Raw genomic sequence first — 18,138 nt, forward strand, 5'->3', positions numbered from 1 at the left:
ACTATGCAATACTGTTCAAATGCGCTTCTTAAACAGAATACTTTAAAATGCTCACCAAAATGACAAAACTATTTTTATACATAAAGAATAGTTCTGTAAAATCTTACCATAGCCATATATGTCCTTCTCTTCCATGTTGCAGTGTTCATAACTTTTTCAGTATTCATAACCTTTGGGTTATCGTCTGCTTAGCTACCTGAACATCTGGTCAGTATGCAAAAGCTTTAGTAACTGCAAGGTACGTGGGAAGTCTGACATTGGCCATAGGGTGTATGGGCCATAAAAGTGATGTCTGCACGTACTTTTCCTCAGAACTGAACACCCCAGTCCTATGTCATCCAACAAGGCATTTTATATACATATACATATACATATATGTATATATATATATATATATATATATATATATATATATATATATATATATATGTATATATATTATGGGTAGGGGGAGTGACAGAATACTGCAACATGGAAGAAAAGAACATCTATGGTTATGGTAAGATTTTACATAACTATTCTATGTCCTTCTCTTCCATGTCGCAGTGTTCATAACTTTTGTGTGAGCACCAAAGCTCAAAGAGAAGAAGTGGAGGGTGCTATGGAACTGTTTTCCAAGAACCAATGCAGTATTTCCCTAGCAAAACCTGCTCTATATCTGGAAATATGGTCTAGTTTGTAGTGTTTGTGAATGTATAGACAGATGTACACGTAGCTGCCTCTAGAATGGAAGCAGTGTCCAGCGCTTTGAAGAAGGCTCCAGATGAGGCCATGGCTCTAGTGGTGTGGGCTTTCATTTTTGAGGTAATATCTTTGCCATGGTAGGTGTAACAAAAGGAGATGGCCTTGGAAATCCAGGCAGAAATAATCTGTTTTGTCACTGCTTTTCCTAGAGCTCTGGGGTGAAAGGAGACAAACAGTTGCTCTGATCTCCTAAGGGACTTCGTCTTGTCAAGGTAGAATCTTAGTTATCTGTGAACATAAAGGGAATGCAGGACTCTGTCACTGTTATTCTGGGGATGTGGAAAGAAAGTGAGGAGGTGAATAGATTGGTTCAGGGACAGCTCATTGACCACCTTAGGCATGAAGGACAGGTTGGTCTTTAGGGTCACTCTATCCTTGTGGAAGATTAGAAAAGATGAGATGCCCATGATGGCCTGGAGCTCTGACACTCTCCTGGTTGATGTCAGGGCCACCAAAAGCACAGTTTTCCAAGTGCAATATTTTAGGGAGGTGTTTGATGCTGGTCCAAAAGGAGCAACAGTGAGATTCTCTAAAATGTAGTTCAGGTCCCATGGGGGTGACACTGGCCACCTGGGTGCATATGATGCAGTTCTCCCTTAAGGAATAACTTCACTGAAAGTCAGGAGGCAAGAGGATGGTCAACGGGTCATGATTAACCAATGCAGCACCCCTATGTTATCATCCTCCCTGGTAAGATCCAGCCATAAAGCGGTCACTTTCAAAGTCAGCATCTCCCCTGACCCCACTCTAGCTAGGGTCAAACAAAGAACTTCTCCAAAGCTGATTACAACCTCCTGAGGGATAGTATAAACAGCATCCCCTCTGTTGGAACTGGCATCAATGTCCCAATCTACACCAAAGTACTATATGTGCACTTGTATAGATGTATGGAATCAGGAATATCTGACAGGACAAAATTATTCTCCACAAGGAAGAGTAAACCTGTCTGGTGGACATCTGCAATAAATAAAGTATATAACAAAAGGAAAAAAATTGCTGTCCATGACCAAGAAGGAGCAGGTGCCCAACTGGAAGCAATCTCTCCTTAGCCTGAACAATCAAATAAGAGCACTAGTGAAATCCTCTAAAGCCAACTTCGAGTCCAAATTGTCCACATCTACTAGAGACAATCATAAGGCCTTCTTTACATATATCCACAATCTTAAAGGAAGCACTCAGATCTGGTCAGAACTGGTGGTCAAGGACACCACATACACAAATGCTGTAGATATAGCCAACCTATGGCTGACAGATTAATTGAAAACTTCACCCCTCTGTGCCCCCCATCAGTAAATCAGGACATCCCCAGTACCTACCCCCCCCTTATCTCAAAGGAACAGGTCATCACTGCCCTCTCAAAGGCAAAAAATATAGCTTCCATGGTACCCGATAACATGCCAGGCTGCATCCTACATGAACTCAGGCATGAACTTGCAGCACCATTAGCCACCCTATTCAACCAAAGCCCGAGTACTGGCTTTGTCCCAGCTGAGTGGAGGACAGCCACATGATCCCTTTACACAAAGGTGGAGCATCCACCGATCTGGGAAATTATAGCCCCATCAGCCTAACTAGCCTGATCTGCAAGGCCAAGGAATGGATTATCATGGACCTCATTAACAGGGACATTGGCAACCTCCAAACACTCGACCCCACACAGTTTGGCTTTGTCAAGGGAATGTCATGTCTGTTAAATTTGGTTGACTTCTTTGAGATGGTCACCAAAGCCATATACAAGGGGAAGACGGTGCACACCACCTACCTTGACCTGGTCAAAGCCTTCAACAATATTCCCCACTGGGGCATAATAGATAAACTCTCTCAACTAGGTATCAATCCATATGTTACCAGATGGGTAGCAAACTGTCTCACTGATAGAACCCACTTAATCAAAATAGGGAGAGGCACCTCAAGCAGTAGATCGGTAATGAGCAGCGTACCCCAGGGATTGGTCTTGGGGCCTCTGTTATTCAGGATATACTTCTCTGAGGTGCAAGCCAAAACCAGTAGACTATGGCTGACCAAGTTCGCAGATGACTGCAAGCTGGGTGCAGTTATCAATTCCCCAAGTGATGTGGATGTCCTCCAAGAGGGTCTCACCTAAACAAATGATTGGTGCCAGAAACATGGCCACAAGCTGAATGCCAAAAAATGCATCATCATCTCCTTTGGGGAGAGTAACATCCCCACATGTTATCACATTAATAACAATGTCCTAAGCATGCAGTCAGTCATGAGGGATTTGGGCAACCAGGTTGATAGCAACCTGACTTTTGACCACCATTTTGCTTCCATTGTACTGAAAGCTTTCTACAAGGCCCACCTCATAAGTAAGGGTATCTCAACGAGGGACAAGGAGATCATAACATTTCTGTATTTTTCCCTTATAAGGCCAATTATTGAGTACAACACCTCACAAAACACATGCAGCAGCTGGAGAGACCACAGAGGTTCCTCACAAGAAAAATCCAGGGCCTCAAACATCTACCATACTCAGGCTAAAATCCCTTTCCATGTACTCAGTTTCCTACAGACTCCTCAGAGGTGACCTCTGTCTGGCATACAAAGCAATCTCGGACCTCACCTTGATGGGACTGCTGCATATACGCAATTCAAGCTTCACTCGAGTAACCCACATGCCCAACCTCAACCTGGTCTGTGACATCAATAGGACTTGTTGGTGGGATAGATATGTGTCCCAGAGACTCCCCCCATCTGTGGAATAGATTCCCATTCCATGTTAAGCAGAGTATCTCATTATCCCTTTTCAAGTGCAATCTGGATAACTGCATGGGACACAGAAAACACATCCCTGAGATTCCACCTGTGTCCCTCCTGGACAGGGGCTTTGGGTGCTGACTTGTCTAAACATGGGCTAAACTCTTGGCTAGGCTTATAAGGGCCTGAGAGCCAATAGCTTAGTAACTTCTTATGATCCTATGATAAGAGGCAGATAATCCAAAATAGCACATAGGTGGGCCTTAACAGAAGAATATGCCAGCCCTGCTTGCAACAGTTCACACAGGTAGGACAGCACTAAAGGGACATCTCCTTGAAATGAGTCTAGCTGTCTTTGAAGACATCAGATGGAGAATATTTTCCATTTGGACAAATAAAATATTCTAGTATTGGATTTGCTGGCCTCCTGCAGGACATTAAGCACATCCTCAGAGTAAAGGTGTCTAAAAGGGATCAAAACTCTACCACTCACAGGGTTAGGTTCAGAGATTCCAGGTTGGGATTGGTTAGGGATCCCTTGTCCTGTATGAGAAGGTCCACTCTGTGAGGTAACTTGTGAAGATTGCCCCTGGCTAAATGCAGAAGGAGGGGGAACCAATTCTGTCTTGGCCAGAGGGTATTCACCAACAAGATTTTTGGTTTGTCCTGCTGGATTTTCAACAGGACTTTTTGTAGGAGTGGGAAGGGGGGAATGCATAGAGAAACATCCCATTCCATGAGATAGAAAAGGCATCCAATGCCCTCACTAGGGGGCTGGGTGCTTTGGTGGAAAAGAGTGGAAACTGTCTGTTCAGAGTGGAGGCAAACAGATCTATTTGTGGAGGACCCCACTTGTGGACTATGTCCAGGAACACATCCCCGTGTAGCAACCATTCATGGGATTGTGACATGGACCTGCTCAAGGTACCTGCCTGAGTGTTCTGAGCTGATGGAATATAGAGTGCCTGTAGGGTGACTCCATGTTGGACTGCCGATTCCCAGGTCTGCATAGCAAATAAGATTTTGTTTCCCATATTTGTTCACATACCAGAGAACTTTAGTGTTGTCTGTGAACAACTTCAGGGGGCCTTGCTTCAGAATGTGTTGAAAGGCCCTCAGAGCAAGAATGATGGCCCTCATTTCTTTGATGTTGATGTGTTCCCACTTGAAGGGGCCTGTCCATGTGCTCTTCATCTTCAAGCTGTCCATAGCAGCTCCCCAGCCCAGGTCTGAGGCATCTGTGTATATCTACTGGACTGGGGTGATGGGTTGCAATGGAAGTCCTGGGTTGAGAGAGAAACTTGATACAACCACCAAAGGATCTCCTTCCTCAGGCATAGTAGGAAGGGAATGTTGTGGTCCAAGGTGTGGGAGTGTTGGTTCCATGTGGACCTCAGGTACAATTGAAGTTTTCTCATGTGGAGTGTTGCCAATGGCAATAGGGTATAGCGGAGGCTATATGTCCCAGCACTCTGAGATATTGTCTCACTGTCATGGTGTGGAGGACAGACAGCAGGTATTGTTTCAGACTTTCCACTTTTTGAGGTGGAAGGAATGGTCTCATAACCTCTGCCCTTATTCTGCACCCCAGGCATACTTGGTCCTGCGATGGGATTTAGTTTGGGAATTGAGTAAATTGATGTTGAACCACAAGGACTGCAGGACAGAGATGACCTTTTGGAGATGGATGTATAAGGAAATGGAACAACTTGCCTGGATCAGGAGGTCATCCGGGTATGGAAAATTTTGAATCCCTTGGACCCTAAAATAGGCTACTACTGGAGCCAGACACTTGGTGTACACCCTTGGAGCAGTAGATTGTCCAAAGGGCAAGGCAGAGAACTGAAAATGGCAGGAACCCACAGAAAATCATAAATACGTCCTGTATCTGGGCCTTCTGGGGATATGTATATATACATCCTTGATGTCCCAAGTGGCCATAAATATCTGAGGCATTAGTCTAAAGAGGAAGCATGCAAAACGTGGGTGCTTGTAGAAAAAGGTTGAAGTGGGAGAGATCCAGGTTGGGTTTCCATGGACCATCTTTCCTGGGGACTAGGAAAAGTCTGGAGTAAAAACCCTTTCCCTTTTCTGACAGGGGGGACAGTTTGGATAGTCCCTTGAGAGAGGAGCCTCTCCAAGACTGTCTAGAAAAGGGGGAGCTGGTCCTTTGGTGGTTGTGGGATGCCTCTTATGGAGGGAAGAGTGACCCAAGTCATGAAGTAACCCTTTTCTATAATGGACAAGACCCACTTGTTGCAGGTAATGCTTTGCCAGACAGGAAGACAGTAAGAGAGTCTTTGGGATAGGGGAATGGAATATGGAGAGGGTGTAGGAGAAAGCAGGTAGTCACAGATGACATGCCCTGTCCTGAAAGTGAGGTTTTTGAACTGTAGTCTCAGCAGGCCTGGAAGGAGGCTGCTGATTCCTGGAGCTCTTTTTGCTCCTAGAATAATGGGTAGGAGCAGAATGTTTCCTAATGAACTGTGTCTTGGTGTGATAATTCCTATGGAATTTAGGGATTGGAGAAACAAACACATGTTTTAAGTCTTGTAATTCCTTCCCCTTTAGCTGAAGGGTTTTGAAAAGCTATGTCACTTTAGCCCCAAAAAGGGCAGAATTGTCCAGGGATGCATCCAGAAGATTAGCCCTGATATTGTCAGGTAGAGTTGGAGACTCAGCCAAGAATACCCTCTAAGCACTGAGGCAGAATGTGCAGATCTGTCCAAGGCCTCTGCAACATCATAGCTGCATTTGATCGAGTGTTTTGTCACTTGAGAGGACAAGGAGATGAGGTTTGATATTTGAGCCTTAGAAGGAGAGTCTGGGAGATCAGCCAAAAGTTTAGAAACCAGGGTAAAAAGGGCCAAGGCATACTTTGACATGTGTGTCTGGTAGTTGACAACCCTAAAAGCCAAAGTGGCAGGGGTGTATATGTTTTTGCCAGTGCATTCCCTGGTCTTACTTTCGTTATCAGTGGAAAGGACAGAGGTGGTTGGAAATAATCTAAATGGTTTGTGTGCAGAGACTGAAACAGTGCCAGGGTCTGTAATAGGGCAGTTAATCTGACATTTTGTTCCTTATGGGACCTTATAGAACCTGTCAGGCCTTCTAGGGGCTGGTGGTTGGGGATCAGGGTTTTGAGAGGCTGCATTGAAGGTGTCCAAAAAGGCTGGTAAGACTGGAGGGATGGCAGAAGGTGAAGGGGTGTAAATTTGTATGAGTTCATAATACCAATTTTAAATATCAGACATTTCAATGGAATCCCATTTAAAAAAAATTGTCTCCTTTTAGAGATGGTTTCACCAAAGTTGAAGTTCTCTCCTGAGGACTCTGCCTCAGCAGAGTCCTCCTTGCGAGAGGCATACCCAAGGGGGGAGGCGTCTGAGAGGCATAGGAAAGGTAGTCCCCTGAAGAGGAATCTGAAGAGTCCACAGCAGCAAGAGTATGATGATTTTCAGTCTGAGGCCTAGGACTGATAACTGGAGGGACTCAGGGACAGCTGGAGGGGAAGCAGGCATAGAAGGCCTAAGGGCCATGAAGGCATTAAATAAGCTTTGACAGAAAGCTTGCCAATCAGGCAGGCTTTCTGAAGGAGGAGAGGTATGTTTGTCTTTTGTTTCCTTTTTAAGGAAGAGGTAGGCCTGAGAGGGTGTAGGGCCTAAGTAGGGTCTAGGTTCAGACTGTTCTAAAGCAGTGGAAGGACCAGTCTGGATGTCCATTGTGAGCTGAGGTTTCCATGACATCTGCAAAACCTCCATGAACATGCTAGGTTCTGCTGCCTCCTGAACTTTACCTGCTATACCTAACTCGGCTGGTTCCACCTCCAGGCGAACATTGGCCACAGGGGGAACATCAGGTGGAGGATGTGCAGCATTAGGTTCAGTCCTGGAAATGTTGGCCTTCTTTTTTGGTGGCTCAATGGTCTGACCAGATGGCCCTTCCATCGCTAGAACCAGACGTTTAAGACACTGATTTTCTAAGTAGACGTTTAGGGCATGCAGATGGCTATGAAGAATCTTAGGAATGAAGGCCTGACAAATTGCACAGGTGTTATGGTCGTGGTTGGGTCCTAGACAGAAAAGGCAAAGGTCGTGGGCATCCTTATGGGGGATCTGGCATCTGCACCTACACTTTCCTTTCCTGGATGATATGAACCTAAGCAGGCATACAATGACCAAAAAGAGAAGAAGAAAACGCCCCCAATGGGGTACTTATCTTAAATTTGAAGATCTGATAGCAGAGACAGCAGGAAGACTTGACATTCGACTGCTGGCAGAGACGTTCTCAGGAAAGGTACATGCAGGCATCACTTTTATGGCCCATGCATGCTATGGCCAACATCAGATGTCCCATGTACCTTGAAGTGAATAAAGCTTTTGTATACTCGTCAGACATTCAGGTAGCTAAGCAGAGTATCACCCAAAGGTTATGAATACTGCAACATGGGAATAGAAGGACATCTGCTGCCTGTACAATCCACTAAGTTGCGCATGAGGTTTCTCTTTTGTAAATTCTACCTCTGTAAAATCTTAGGATGTATGAATGTAACTACTGTATGTGTGTAAATGTAAACAGATACGTAACTACTCTGTGTTTAACTGGAACTAAGTATAATGCAATATAAACAAATTGAGCTTTTCTCCCCAGGCTTCTCTGAAAATGGGTATTAGCCAATCGGACTTTCCTGGTTAAAAAAAAGACAAATAAATAAATAAATATTTCCAGTGGCCCAGAGTTTGATTACATCAGCCTCTATTGCCTAATTGTGTAACTGTGAGCAATTCACTTAACCAGACATCACTTCCAGGCTGAGTCAGAAAAAGGTCCATGGAGATCAGTGCTGTACCCCAGTCAACTAACAAAATAGTTGTCTGAGTAACTATACAGATAAGAAAGTGTCGAGAAGCAGGAAGGCCTCAAGTGCTGGGATATTTCTATTTAGACTCCAAGCACTGAGTACTGCAACTATAATATTGTCATAATTTGTGTTCAAGTTTGGGATCTAGGAATGTCCAGTAAGAAGGCTGCCTGAAAAGTCAGTATGGGGGCAGTAAAGACTTTAGCTGGTATATTGAAGCCCTGGTGTAAGAGGTACAAGCCATCCTTGGTGAAACAGGAAGTCTTTTCTACCATCTCTTCTGAGGCCATCACATAGCTGATCCCATTAGAATGATGCACACTGCTTAGCCAACTGTTAAAGTCAATTATCTTGTCTTGGCATCATTCTTGAAAAAGGCATGATATTACTCAAGAGCAGTGTAGTTTCTGTCTCTAACAAATGTATAGTAAATCAGTTAGAGGAGCAGAAGCACACAGACAAAGGCTATTAGGAGCTGTAGATCTGGTCTTCAGTAACCTTTTCTACTTTAAAGCAGTAGCACTCAACCCTCACTTTTTAGGTAGTCCTAAATTTGATGAAGGCAGTGCAGCTATGAATGACATTTTAAAGCAAGTACCACAGTATAGGTCCAAGAATTGATAGAGCGTGGCTGGTTGTGGATAGTATAGTAGAGAAGATATAACAGGCTTAGTTAAAATAGAGCATTAAAACTTCCGCAGTGGTGTAGCGGTAGTGTTGTTGCCTCACAGCAAAAGGTTCTCTCGTTCGATTCTTGGCTGGAGTGCGGGGAGTACCTTCTCTGTGGAGTCTGCATGTCCTCCTCATGGTTGGGTGGGCATTCAAAAGACATGTGTAAATGGGTGTGCCTTCGTTGAAGGTTGAACGTCGAGCTGGCACCTTGGCGTTTGTGAAACTCTACTGCCAATCATTAGTGGACTGGAGTTCCTCTTTGGCGACCCCTAACCGGGAAAAGCCGAAAGTCAATAACAGTTAAAATAGAGCATTAGCAGCTGTGAGTCATAGTAGTATGATGTATTTCTTATAGCCAGTCTGTGGCTGTGGGCGAAGGTGTGTCATTGTAAAGACTTTTGCAGTTTGGACAGAGGAAGAATAGATCTGCATGCTGCTTTGCAGAGAGCCAGTTGGCATTCTTGAGGGTGATATTGTGGTGTTCTGTTTGAGGTAAAATGGGACAATGTGGCAGAAACTTTTTGACAGGTATCATTGCAGTTAAGACTATATTACATTGGGGGTTGTAAGATATTTTTCCAATAGCAGGTTGACCTTTTGGATTGAAGTGGGAAATTTGACAAGTGTACATGTTAGAATTTATTTTTGATTTTATGTTGTTGATGTACAAGGATATATTAATACTTTGGTCGATTGTTAGATGTATGTATATAAATATGTGAACCTTATCAATGTATAGGTTTTATAAGTAAGGGGATTAAAGCATGAGGCAGATAACTGTGATTTGGCAAAAGACTTTCCTTGGCCTTTACAGCATTAAGATGTAGCTGTTTTGCATTCAAATAGGGATGTATGTTTTTAAGAATTTGTTGGAGGTCATGTATGATTGTTTTGTGGAGTAGGATAAGGTTAGAAAATCAGCTTTCAATAGACACAGAGTTAATCCTTTGTGTAAACTACAAGAATTGCAACAGGTACTCTGCACATGAGAACTATGTGTGCACATAGCTAAGTTTTATTGTTGCACTTTTTTTTTTTTTGTTAAGAAACATTCATGTATGCTATTGTTACATTTTTGCTTTGTCTGTTTCATTATTCTCGAGTGTTTTGGGTTGGTCAGTTTTTCATAATAGTGAACTATTTAAACATGGTCCCAGTCTTCTCATTTAAAGTTAGCATTCTTCATATTTCTAGTAACAGAATATGCCCCTTTATGTTTTTCAAGAACGGTTTCCTGATATAATATAACTATAAAGATATTCTCAAAGACAGAATACCATGCACTTGTCTGAGTAGGTTGCAATTTACTATATCATCAGCTGGCCTCTCAGGCAGACAATACTAGGTATCAGTTCTTATTTTCCAACTCATGATATTATTCAAACCTTTGTGAATAGTTCTGATGCTCTAGATAATATCTAATTGAATTCAATAGCACAACTGAAGTAAAAAAGGCAATAACAACCAATTTACTACATTTTAAACAAAGGTATTTTACCCTAGCATGCATTTTGATCATATTACATAATCTGAAGATGTGTACAAGCTGGAAAATGTAGATACAGCCACATGTAAGAGAAGAAGGGCATGTATCATCAACTCAGTGCTAAGAAGTGCATCATCATATCTTTAGACAAGATGGCCACCCTTGCAAACTACCACATTGATAATATACCCCTAGAGAAGACCCTGCTGTCAGGGACATGGGAGCACATGTAGAAAGAGATTTGACATTTGACCAATAAGTTTGTACTGAGGTGTGGAAATCTTTGCATGTTGCAAAACTTGTAAGTAAGGTATAGCATCTAGGTCCAAACAAGTCATCTTCCCATTGTACTGTGCCCTTGTAAGAATTATCACTGCATACAACACCCCCTTTGGTATGTTCCACACCAGGCCTATTCAGTAATTGGAGCATCTATAGAGATTTCTCACAAAAAAGAATACAAGGGATAGAACATAAGTCCTATGCAGTCTGTCTCAAGTCATTGTCCCTATATTCAGTTCCTTGCAGGCTATGGAGGGGAGACCTATGTCTAGCCTACAAAGCTCCCTCCTATCCACCACTAATGGATCTGTTACGTATTTAGAAAACAACTAGTATCAGAAACACCCAATCTGGGAACCTAAACCTCACTAGCAACATAGATAAGATGTGCTGGAGGGACAGTTATTGTGTCAGAGGCTTTCCCTCTGAAACAGGCCTCCCATCTATGTGAAGCAAAGATCTTCCCTACATTTATTCAAGCAGAATCTGGACTAGTGGATGGGGAACCGAAAATATACCCCTTGTCTGTCACCCATGTCTCTCCTAGAGAAGGGAAGTTTGTAATTGTTTGTCTACCTTGCACACCCTCCACAAAACATCTGGGAACCATTACCTAGCAGATTTTAATTTGGGGAACTTGGCTAGGCTTAAAATTGTCCCTTGCATTGTTAGGCTAGTATTCTGCTATGAAACTATGATACTATGAATCTTTAGGCTGGCTACTCAAAGCATTAGATAAAGGAGCTGCATTAGAGTCTATTTCGTATATTCAGATGTGCATATATAAATGCTTTTAGCCATCTGGTTGAAGTATTTCAATGATGTACCATATCAGCATAGTTTCTATTAAAACTTATGATAAGTTATTAAAGAACTGAAGTGATAGTATCAATTATGTAATGTTAACAGCATGTATTATATGGCCATATTTTTAAGGAAAGTGTCTCTTCTGGCAATGCACAGTGTTATACATCTCAGACCAGTAAATGTAAAGTTGTACATGCCATATACCTTTACATAGAATTTAATGTTTTTCTGATTGTTCTAGCTATATGAAAGTACATCAAAAGCATTTCTTAAAAAAACAGGAGTGGACTATAAATAAACATTTCAAAAATGTTTGTTGATGAGAAATATACTATCAATGGAGTTTTTTAATATATGTGAAATAATTACAGAAATGCTTCAAATGAAGTAGGCAGCTTTGAGCATAAACTTTTATATTTTGTTTTTATTCATATTCTAGGCATTCTACAAGCAGAAGTATGAAGCAGAAAAAGGAAAAATGAATTATGCCAACATGCAGGAACTACCAGATGTGAAACATGCCATGGAAGTCAATAAATATCAGAGTAATGTACGCATGATAGTTTGTGCTTGACTTTGTGTAAAAACTTTGTTATATAAAATATGCATAAGAAGAAGGAAAAGTGATGTACTCTGTGAAAACAGTACATCAGTGGTAGATTTAAAGACTTTCAGTTTGTGTATGAGCAAGCAAATTATTAGGAGTTAATCAAAAACAGTTTATTTCAATATATCATAGTACCTTTCAAACAGCTTAATTTCATATATCATATCACCTTCCTTTATTATCTTTAATGAGGAATAGTTAATTTGTTTTATTACATTTTATATATTTTTGTAACAGCCCTTAGGTAAAAGCATAGTTTTAATAAAACATTGTCTGTTTGTCATAAGCCAGAAAGCATGTCAACACTCAGGGAAATATTGATTTTTGACAGCAGATAAGCTAATATGCCATTTTCCCCAACATCTGAATGCATTGCAGCTTCTGTTTAGCTCTAGCATTGTTTCTTCTGTCTATCATAAGAATTGTTTTACTTCTGTCCCGTGCATTTATGAAGTTTGTCACTGTTCTTCATGTTATGGCTTATTTATGTAAGATTTTTGTTTATCTGTGCCACAACTACTGCATATGTCATGATGTTTTTGGGGTCTTCTAGAAATGCTGTTGGATATGAAGCATAAATAACTTACTGAATAGCTTGTCTGCTGTCATTTAGCTGCATATATATGGCTTTTGTTTCCCTCCATAGGATCATAGCATAATAGGAAGTTACTAGGCTATTGGCTCTGAAGCTCTTATAAGCCTAGCCAAGAGTTTAGCCCATGTTTAGGCAAATCAGCACCCAATGCCCCTATCCAGCAGAGACATGGGTGGAATCCCAGGGATGTATTTTCTCTTTCCCATCCAGTTATCCAGGTTGCACTTAAAAAGGGGTAAAGAGGTACTCTGCTTGATGTGGAGAGTGAGTCTATTCCACATATGGGGGAGTCTCTGGGACACAAATCTGTCCTGCCAACAAGTCCTATTGATGTCACAGACCAGGTTGAGGCCACATGTCCTGGTTACTCGAGTGGAGCTTGACTTGCGGATATGCAGCAGGCCCATCAAGGTGGGGTTCGGGATCTCCTTGTATGCTAGACAGAGGTCACCTCTGAGGAGTCTGTATGAAAATGAGTAGAGGGATAGGGCTTTTAGCCTATCTGTGTAGGGTAGATTTTTGATGCCCTGGATTTTCCTGGTGAGGAACCTCTGTGGTCTCTTCCTTGTAAATTGTTAAATCAAAAATGTGAGATTAAATAATTTCTGTTGCTCATCTGGAGGAAATCACCCATTAGAAGTATGATTTTGCCTATGCAAGGAAATACCAAAGGATAGATCACAAACCTGTATGAATCATTACATCATATTGATAAAATCAGTTTTAAAAATAACTTTGAGATAATATTTTGAACATAAGAAACACTGTGGTAACATCTTCATTTTCTTTTCTCTCTTTTTTAAACCATAAGTTAAGTTTTTGTAATAACATTTAACACCATACAAACATTGCGCAATCCTCATGCATGAAATATGACTTTTTTCCAGTAGCTATCTTTTCACATGTACAACTCCTATTAATGTAAAATTTCCAACTATTTCTATTTACATATGGAATCAGCCCAAAAATTTGGGATCGCAAACTTATATTGTTGATACTTTATCAGTCTTTGTCATGTGACAGACCATCCCTCTATTGTGAATGTTATTTACATGTTCTCCTAAATGATTTTCTTTTTATACAGAGGAATACCCATCTCAATCCTCATGCATGAAATATGACTTTTTTCCAGTAGCTATCTTTTCACATGTACAACTCCTATTAATGTAAAATTTCCAACTATTTCTATTTACATATGGAATCAGCCCAAAAATTTGGGATCGCAAACTTATATTGTTGATACTTTATCAGTCTTTGTCATGTGACAGACCATCCCTCTATTGTGAATGTTATTTACATGTTCTCCTAAATGATTTTCTTTTTATACAGAGGAATACCCATCTTTTTGTTAACTATCACCCCCACCTCAAATGTCTAAGTTATTCATTTCTCATCCTTTGCTCAGTAAATTTAGGCCACAGATGCCTACATGACTGAACCTATATTTCTCTGTCCTTGTTCTTGTAGCCTTTCTTCTTTCCTCTTCAGTGATTTGATCCAATAAACATATAACCTCTTACACTTCTGATTTTGCTTTGTTTTTCCATTTTCTTGCAATGGCTTTCTTAGCTACTAGCATTACAATCCAAATTAACTGTTGACTCCATGGTTTATATTTCCCTTCAACTGCAATCCCCAAAAATAAGGATTCTTCTATCAAAACATCTTGTTTGCCACCTATATATTCTACCATATTCTGTACTTTCTGCTATGTACACTTTTAGCTCTTTGCATCCCAAAAATATATGTTTCCAATTCCCCACCCCACTTGACTGACATCCTGTATCTAACACTTCCTACTAGCTGTTGGGTACATTTTCTCCAACCTTTCTCATATATAAAAATACTTAAATATTTCCAAGTGAAGATGTTGAGTTTCCTCCCTCTTATTGCCTTACCTGGCAAAAGGCACATTCTTTGCCAATCAAACTCTATGTTTTTATTTAGAAACCTTTCCCTTTCTAGCTTCATCTTCCTTTATTCATCATTCCATATCTCCTTCAATTACTTTTATAACCTCAGAGTAATCCCTTTGGAAAGCTCCTTCTCTCTTCTAATTTCCTCAGTCCATTCTATTATTCATGGTCACTCTTGTCTCTTTTTCTGAGCCCAACTCATCTCTTTTGACTTCTCTCCTGGAATGGTATAATGCATATGATACCATTAACTAAATTGTTTTGCTGTTTGGCCACTTCCCAGCTAAGAATCTCATCATCTGGAAATAACTGATCCTGATTAATGATAGAAGTATGTATCTGAGTCCACTTCCATGATGCTGCATATTTCCCACTCCCCCCTGTTGCACCTTCTATTAAAATAATAGCTTGTCACCATTCTTTCATCAATTTTATGTAGAAGATCTTGCTCACCTCTTTCCCCACTTCTTCTAATAATAGCACCTGTAGATTCTCTGGATGCACACCCCAGATGCTATCCAACCAATCCCTAATTTCTAAGGATTCTGTTCATATTTTAGCCATCCTTGGCATATCACATACTTCCTAGCTCCACATCTTGCCATAATAACTAGTTGGATTATCCTTATATATGTTTCTGCATCTGGAACTCCCAATCTCCCTTGCTCCATTGTCAATACTTCCCTATCCCCTTTCACTGTTTTTTTTTTCACCCATAGGAAATCGCTCATCAGTTTTCTGAGCTTTATTAACACAAATTTCTTTTGGAAGTGCCAAAATGACTGAGTTATAGATTTATTTGGAAAATACTAAAATGACCAGAAAAGGTATAATAAATGGAGTACTACATGCAATTTAGTATTTGATCACATTGATTCATCTGTAAGTTAAGATCACTCATTTTACACAGTTTCCCAAGTATCAACCCCATTATTTTATCATAGGCTATTATAGTTCCCTGTCAAACAAACTCACAAGTAATACATCACTTTTGCTACCCACATATTCAGGTAGGTACTCTTCTTTCAATATCTGGGTCAATTTTCAGGTGTGTTGTTCAATGTAATAGCTGCAGGGTACATTTTGTTTGCCAAAGGATAAAATTGTGTACTTCTTTGGTGTTTAGTTTATGTCATGGTTTTAAAACCAAATAGTAAAAGAAAAAAGGAAACTCCACAACACTGAACAAATTTAATGAGAGTAAAAACAAAGCTTTTGGACAATAAGTACTTCAGTGTTCACAAAAATTTACAGGAACAATGGTCCATTTATATAATAAAAAAATCTACAAAATGTGTTAAAAATGTTTTTGAAATTTGTACCTACTTATATTAAAGATACTGGGTACTTTTTAACTCAATTATATGATTGGTATAACACTACCACTTACAATCATTTTTTATTAGTGACCTTAGATATAAAATCACTTTCTACTGTCATCTCTAATAATTATGGGATTGAATGGATAAGGGAGATTCTTCAAGCATTTGGTCAATATTCAGCTAGCCAAATTGAGATGTTCTGTGAACTGTTAGAGTTGTTATTAGAAAACAATATTTTTATTTTTAATAAACAAATATATCAGCAAATATCAGGTATAGCTATGGGTACTGCAATAGCAAATACCTAAGCCAACCTAACTTTGAGTAAATGGGAAGAGGTTAATATATTTGGCGAAAATAACATATATGCCTCTAAGGTTATTTTTTATAAACGTTTTGTAGATGACATTTTTTGGCTTGGCGTGGTACTAGTGAAGAACTTGATACTTTCTTTGTATATTTGAATGACACAGTTGACTTTTTGAAATTTGAAATGAAGTATTTAGAGACTGAAATACAATTTTTGATGTTACTTTACATATAACAGAACATGGACTGACTACTTGCATTCACAGAAAAGATGTGTATGTGAATAAATATTTGTACAAGAGTAGTATGCATGCTAGATACCCCTTTAAGGGCATTCCTAGGAGCCAATACCTATGAGCAAGTAGGTTGAATACTAGAGTTGATGTTTGTTATAAACAGATGCAGGGCATGATGGATGAATTCCTAATGAGAGGCTACAATTCTAGTGATTTAGAGGTGATTAGGAATGAGGTGATGGGAATAAGAGATTCAGGAGCTAGACCATACTTTTTTAGTTGGGTGGGAGGTTAGCATAATGGTTAACATGTTTAACTTACAAACATAAAATGCAGGGTTTGATTCTCACATGGGGTAATTGGCTAGGCTGAAAATAGCCCATAAGGGCAGTTAGCCTTGTACTAATCTATGAACCTATGAACCTATGGTACTAGCTCTGATATAGTTTGTTCTGATTCAAAACATTCTTTGAGATAACTTATAGCAGTGCCAGTAAACCTATTGAGCAAATTATTAGGAATAACTGGCATATTTTGAAGGCCATACCTGGTCATGAGAAATGGCTCCCTAATAAACCTCTTTTTACATATAGGAATTGTGATAATTTGAAGAAGTGTTTGTGTTATAAAGATTTTGCTTATAATAATAGATGTACAACTGTTTATAATAAGAAAGGAACTTTTTATTATTACAATTGTTCTTGTTGTTCTAGCATTACTCAGTCCATTGAGTTTGTACAACCTATAAATGGAAATAAATTTACATTTTATTGCACAGCTACTTGTAATACTTCTTATGTGATTTACTTGGCTACCTGTCAGCAATATTCATGTTTTTACATTGGGAAATCTACAAGAAGGTTACGTGATAGAATTATAGAGCATAGATCAGATATACGTAGAAGGGTTATTACCAATTCACTGGCCCAACATATACAGGAAACTAATGACTCATCAGTTTTTCTTTCGAGTTATGGACACTTTATCCCCGAATATTCAAAGTGGTGATTTGGTTAATAAATTAGATACAAAAGAATATGAGTGGATCATTCAGTTACAGGCTGATATTTACCCTGGTTTAAATAAACACGTAACATTAAAGCCAGTTTTAAAAACTAAACAGCAACACATATGATAGAGAATTAGGGATGTTCTATTATTATTATTATTATTATTATGGTATCCTTTATTATTTATTCAAATTGTGTTGCTTTAACTTTTTAAAAAGATTTTTAAGTGATGTTTTGTGATAGGTTTGGGCTGTGTCATGTGATGAGGTTTTTATTATATAAAAAGACCATTGTCCCTGTGAATTTTTGTGAACACTGAAGAAGGTCTGAAAGCTTTGTTTTTTACTCTCATTAAATCCTTTCAATTTTGTGGAGTTTGCTTTTTTCTTTTAATATTTGGACTATTTTGCTATACTTCACTTTATCATTTAGTTCACCCTTTTTTGCACATTTATGGTTTTAAAACCAACCATTTGTTTGTGACAGGCCTTCATGAAGGATACTTATGCCTTCTGGAGTGTTTATGATAGCACCAAGTTTACAGTCATCAGCAAATTTTGTCAGCCAGAAGCC

At 39.7% G+C, this 18,138-nt stretch overlaps 1 protein-coding gene across 3 annotated transcripts in view; it reads left to right on the forward strand.

Moving 5' to 3' along the window:
• LOC122796246 (nebulette-like) overlaps positions 1-18,138 on the forward strand; it is a 1,283,698-nt gene that overhangs the window by 186,941 nt on the left and 1,078,619 nt on the right. For all 3 annotated transcript variants that reach the window (XM_044064567.1, XM_044064568.1, XM_044064569.1), the window contains exon 5: positions 12,010-12,120. In XM_044064567.1, the coding sequence (XP_043920502.1) occupies positions 12,010-12,120 (111 nt within the window). The remainder of the gene's footprint in view (positions 1-12,009; positions 12,121-18,138) is intronic.

Source organism: Protopterus annectens, chromosome 3.part0, assembly GCF_019279795.1.
Source record: "Protopterus annectens isolate FY-2018-M chromosome 3.part0, PAN1.0, whole genome shotgun sequence".
NCBI lineage: Eukaryota > Metazoa > Chordata > Ceratodontiformes > Protopteridae > Protopterus > Protopterus annectens.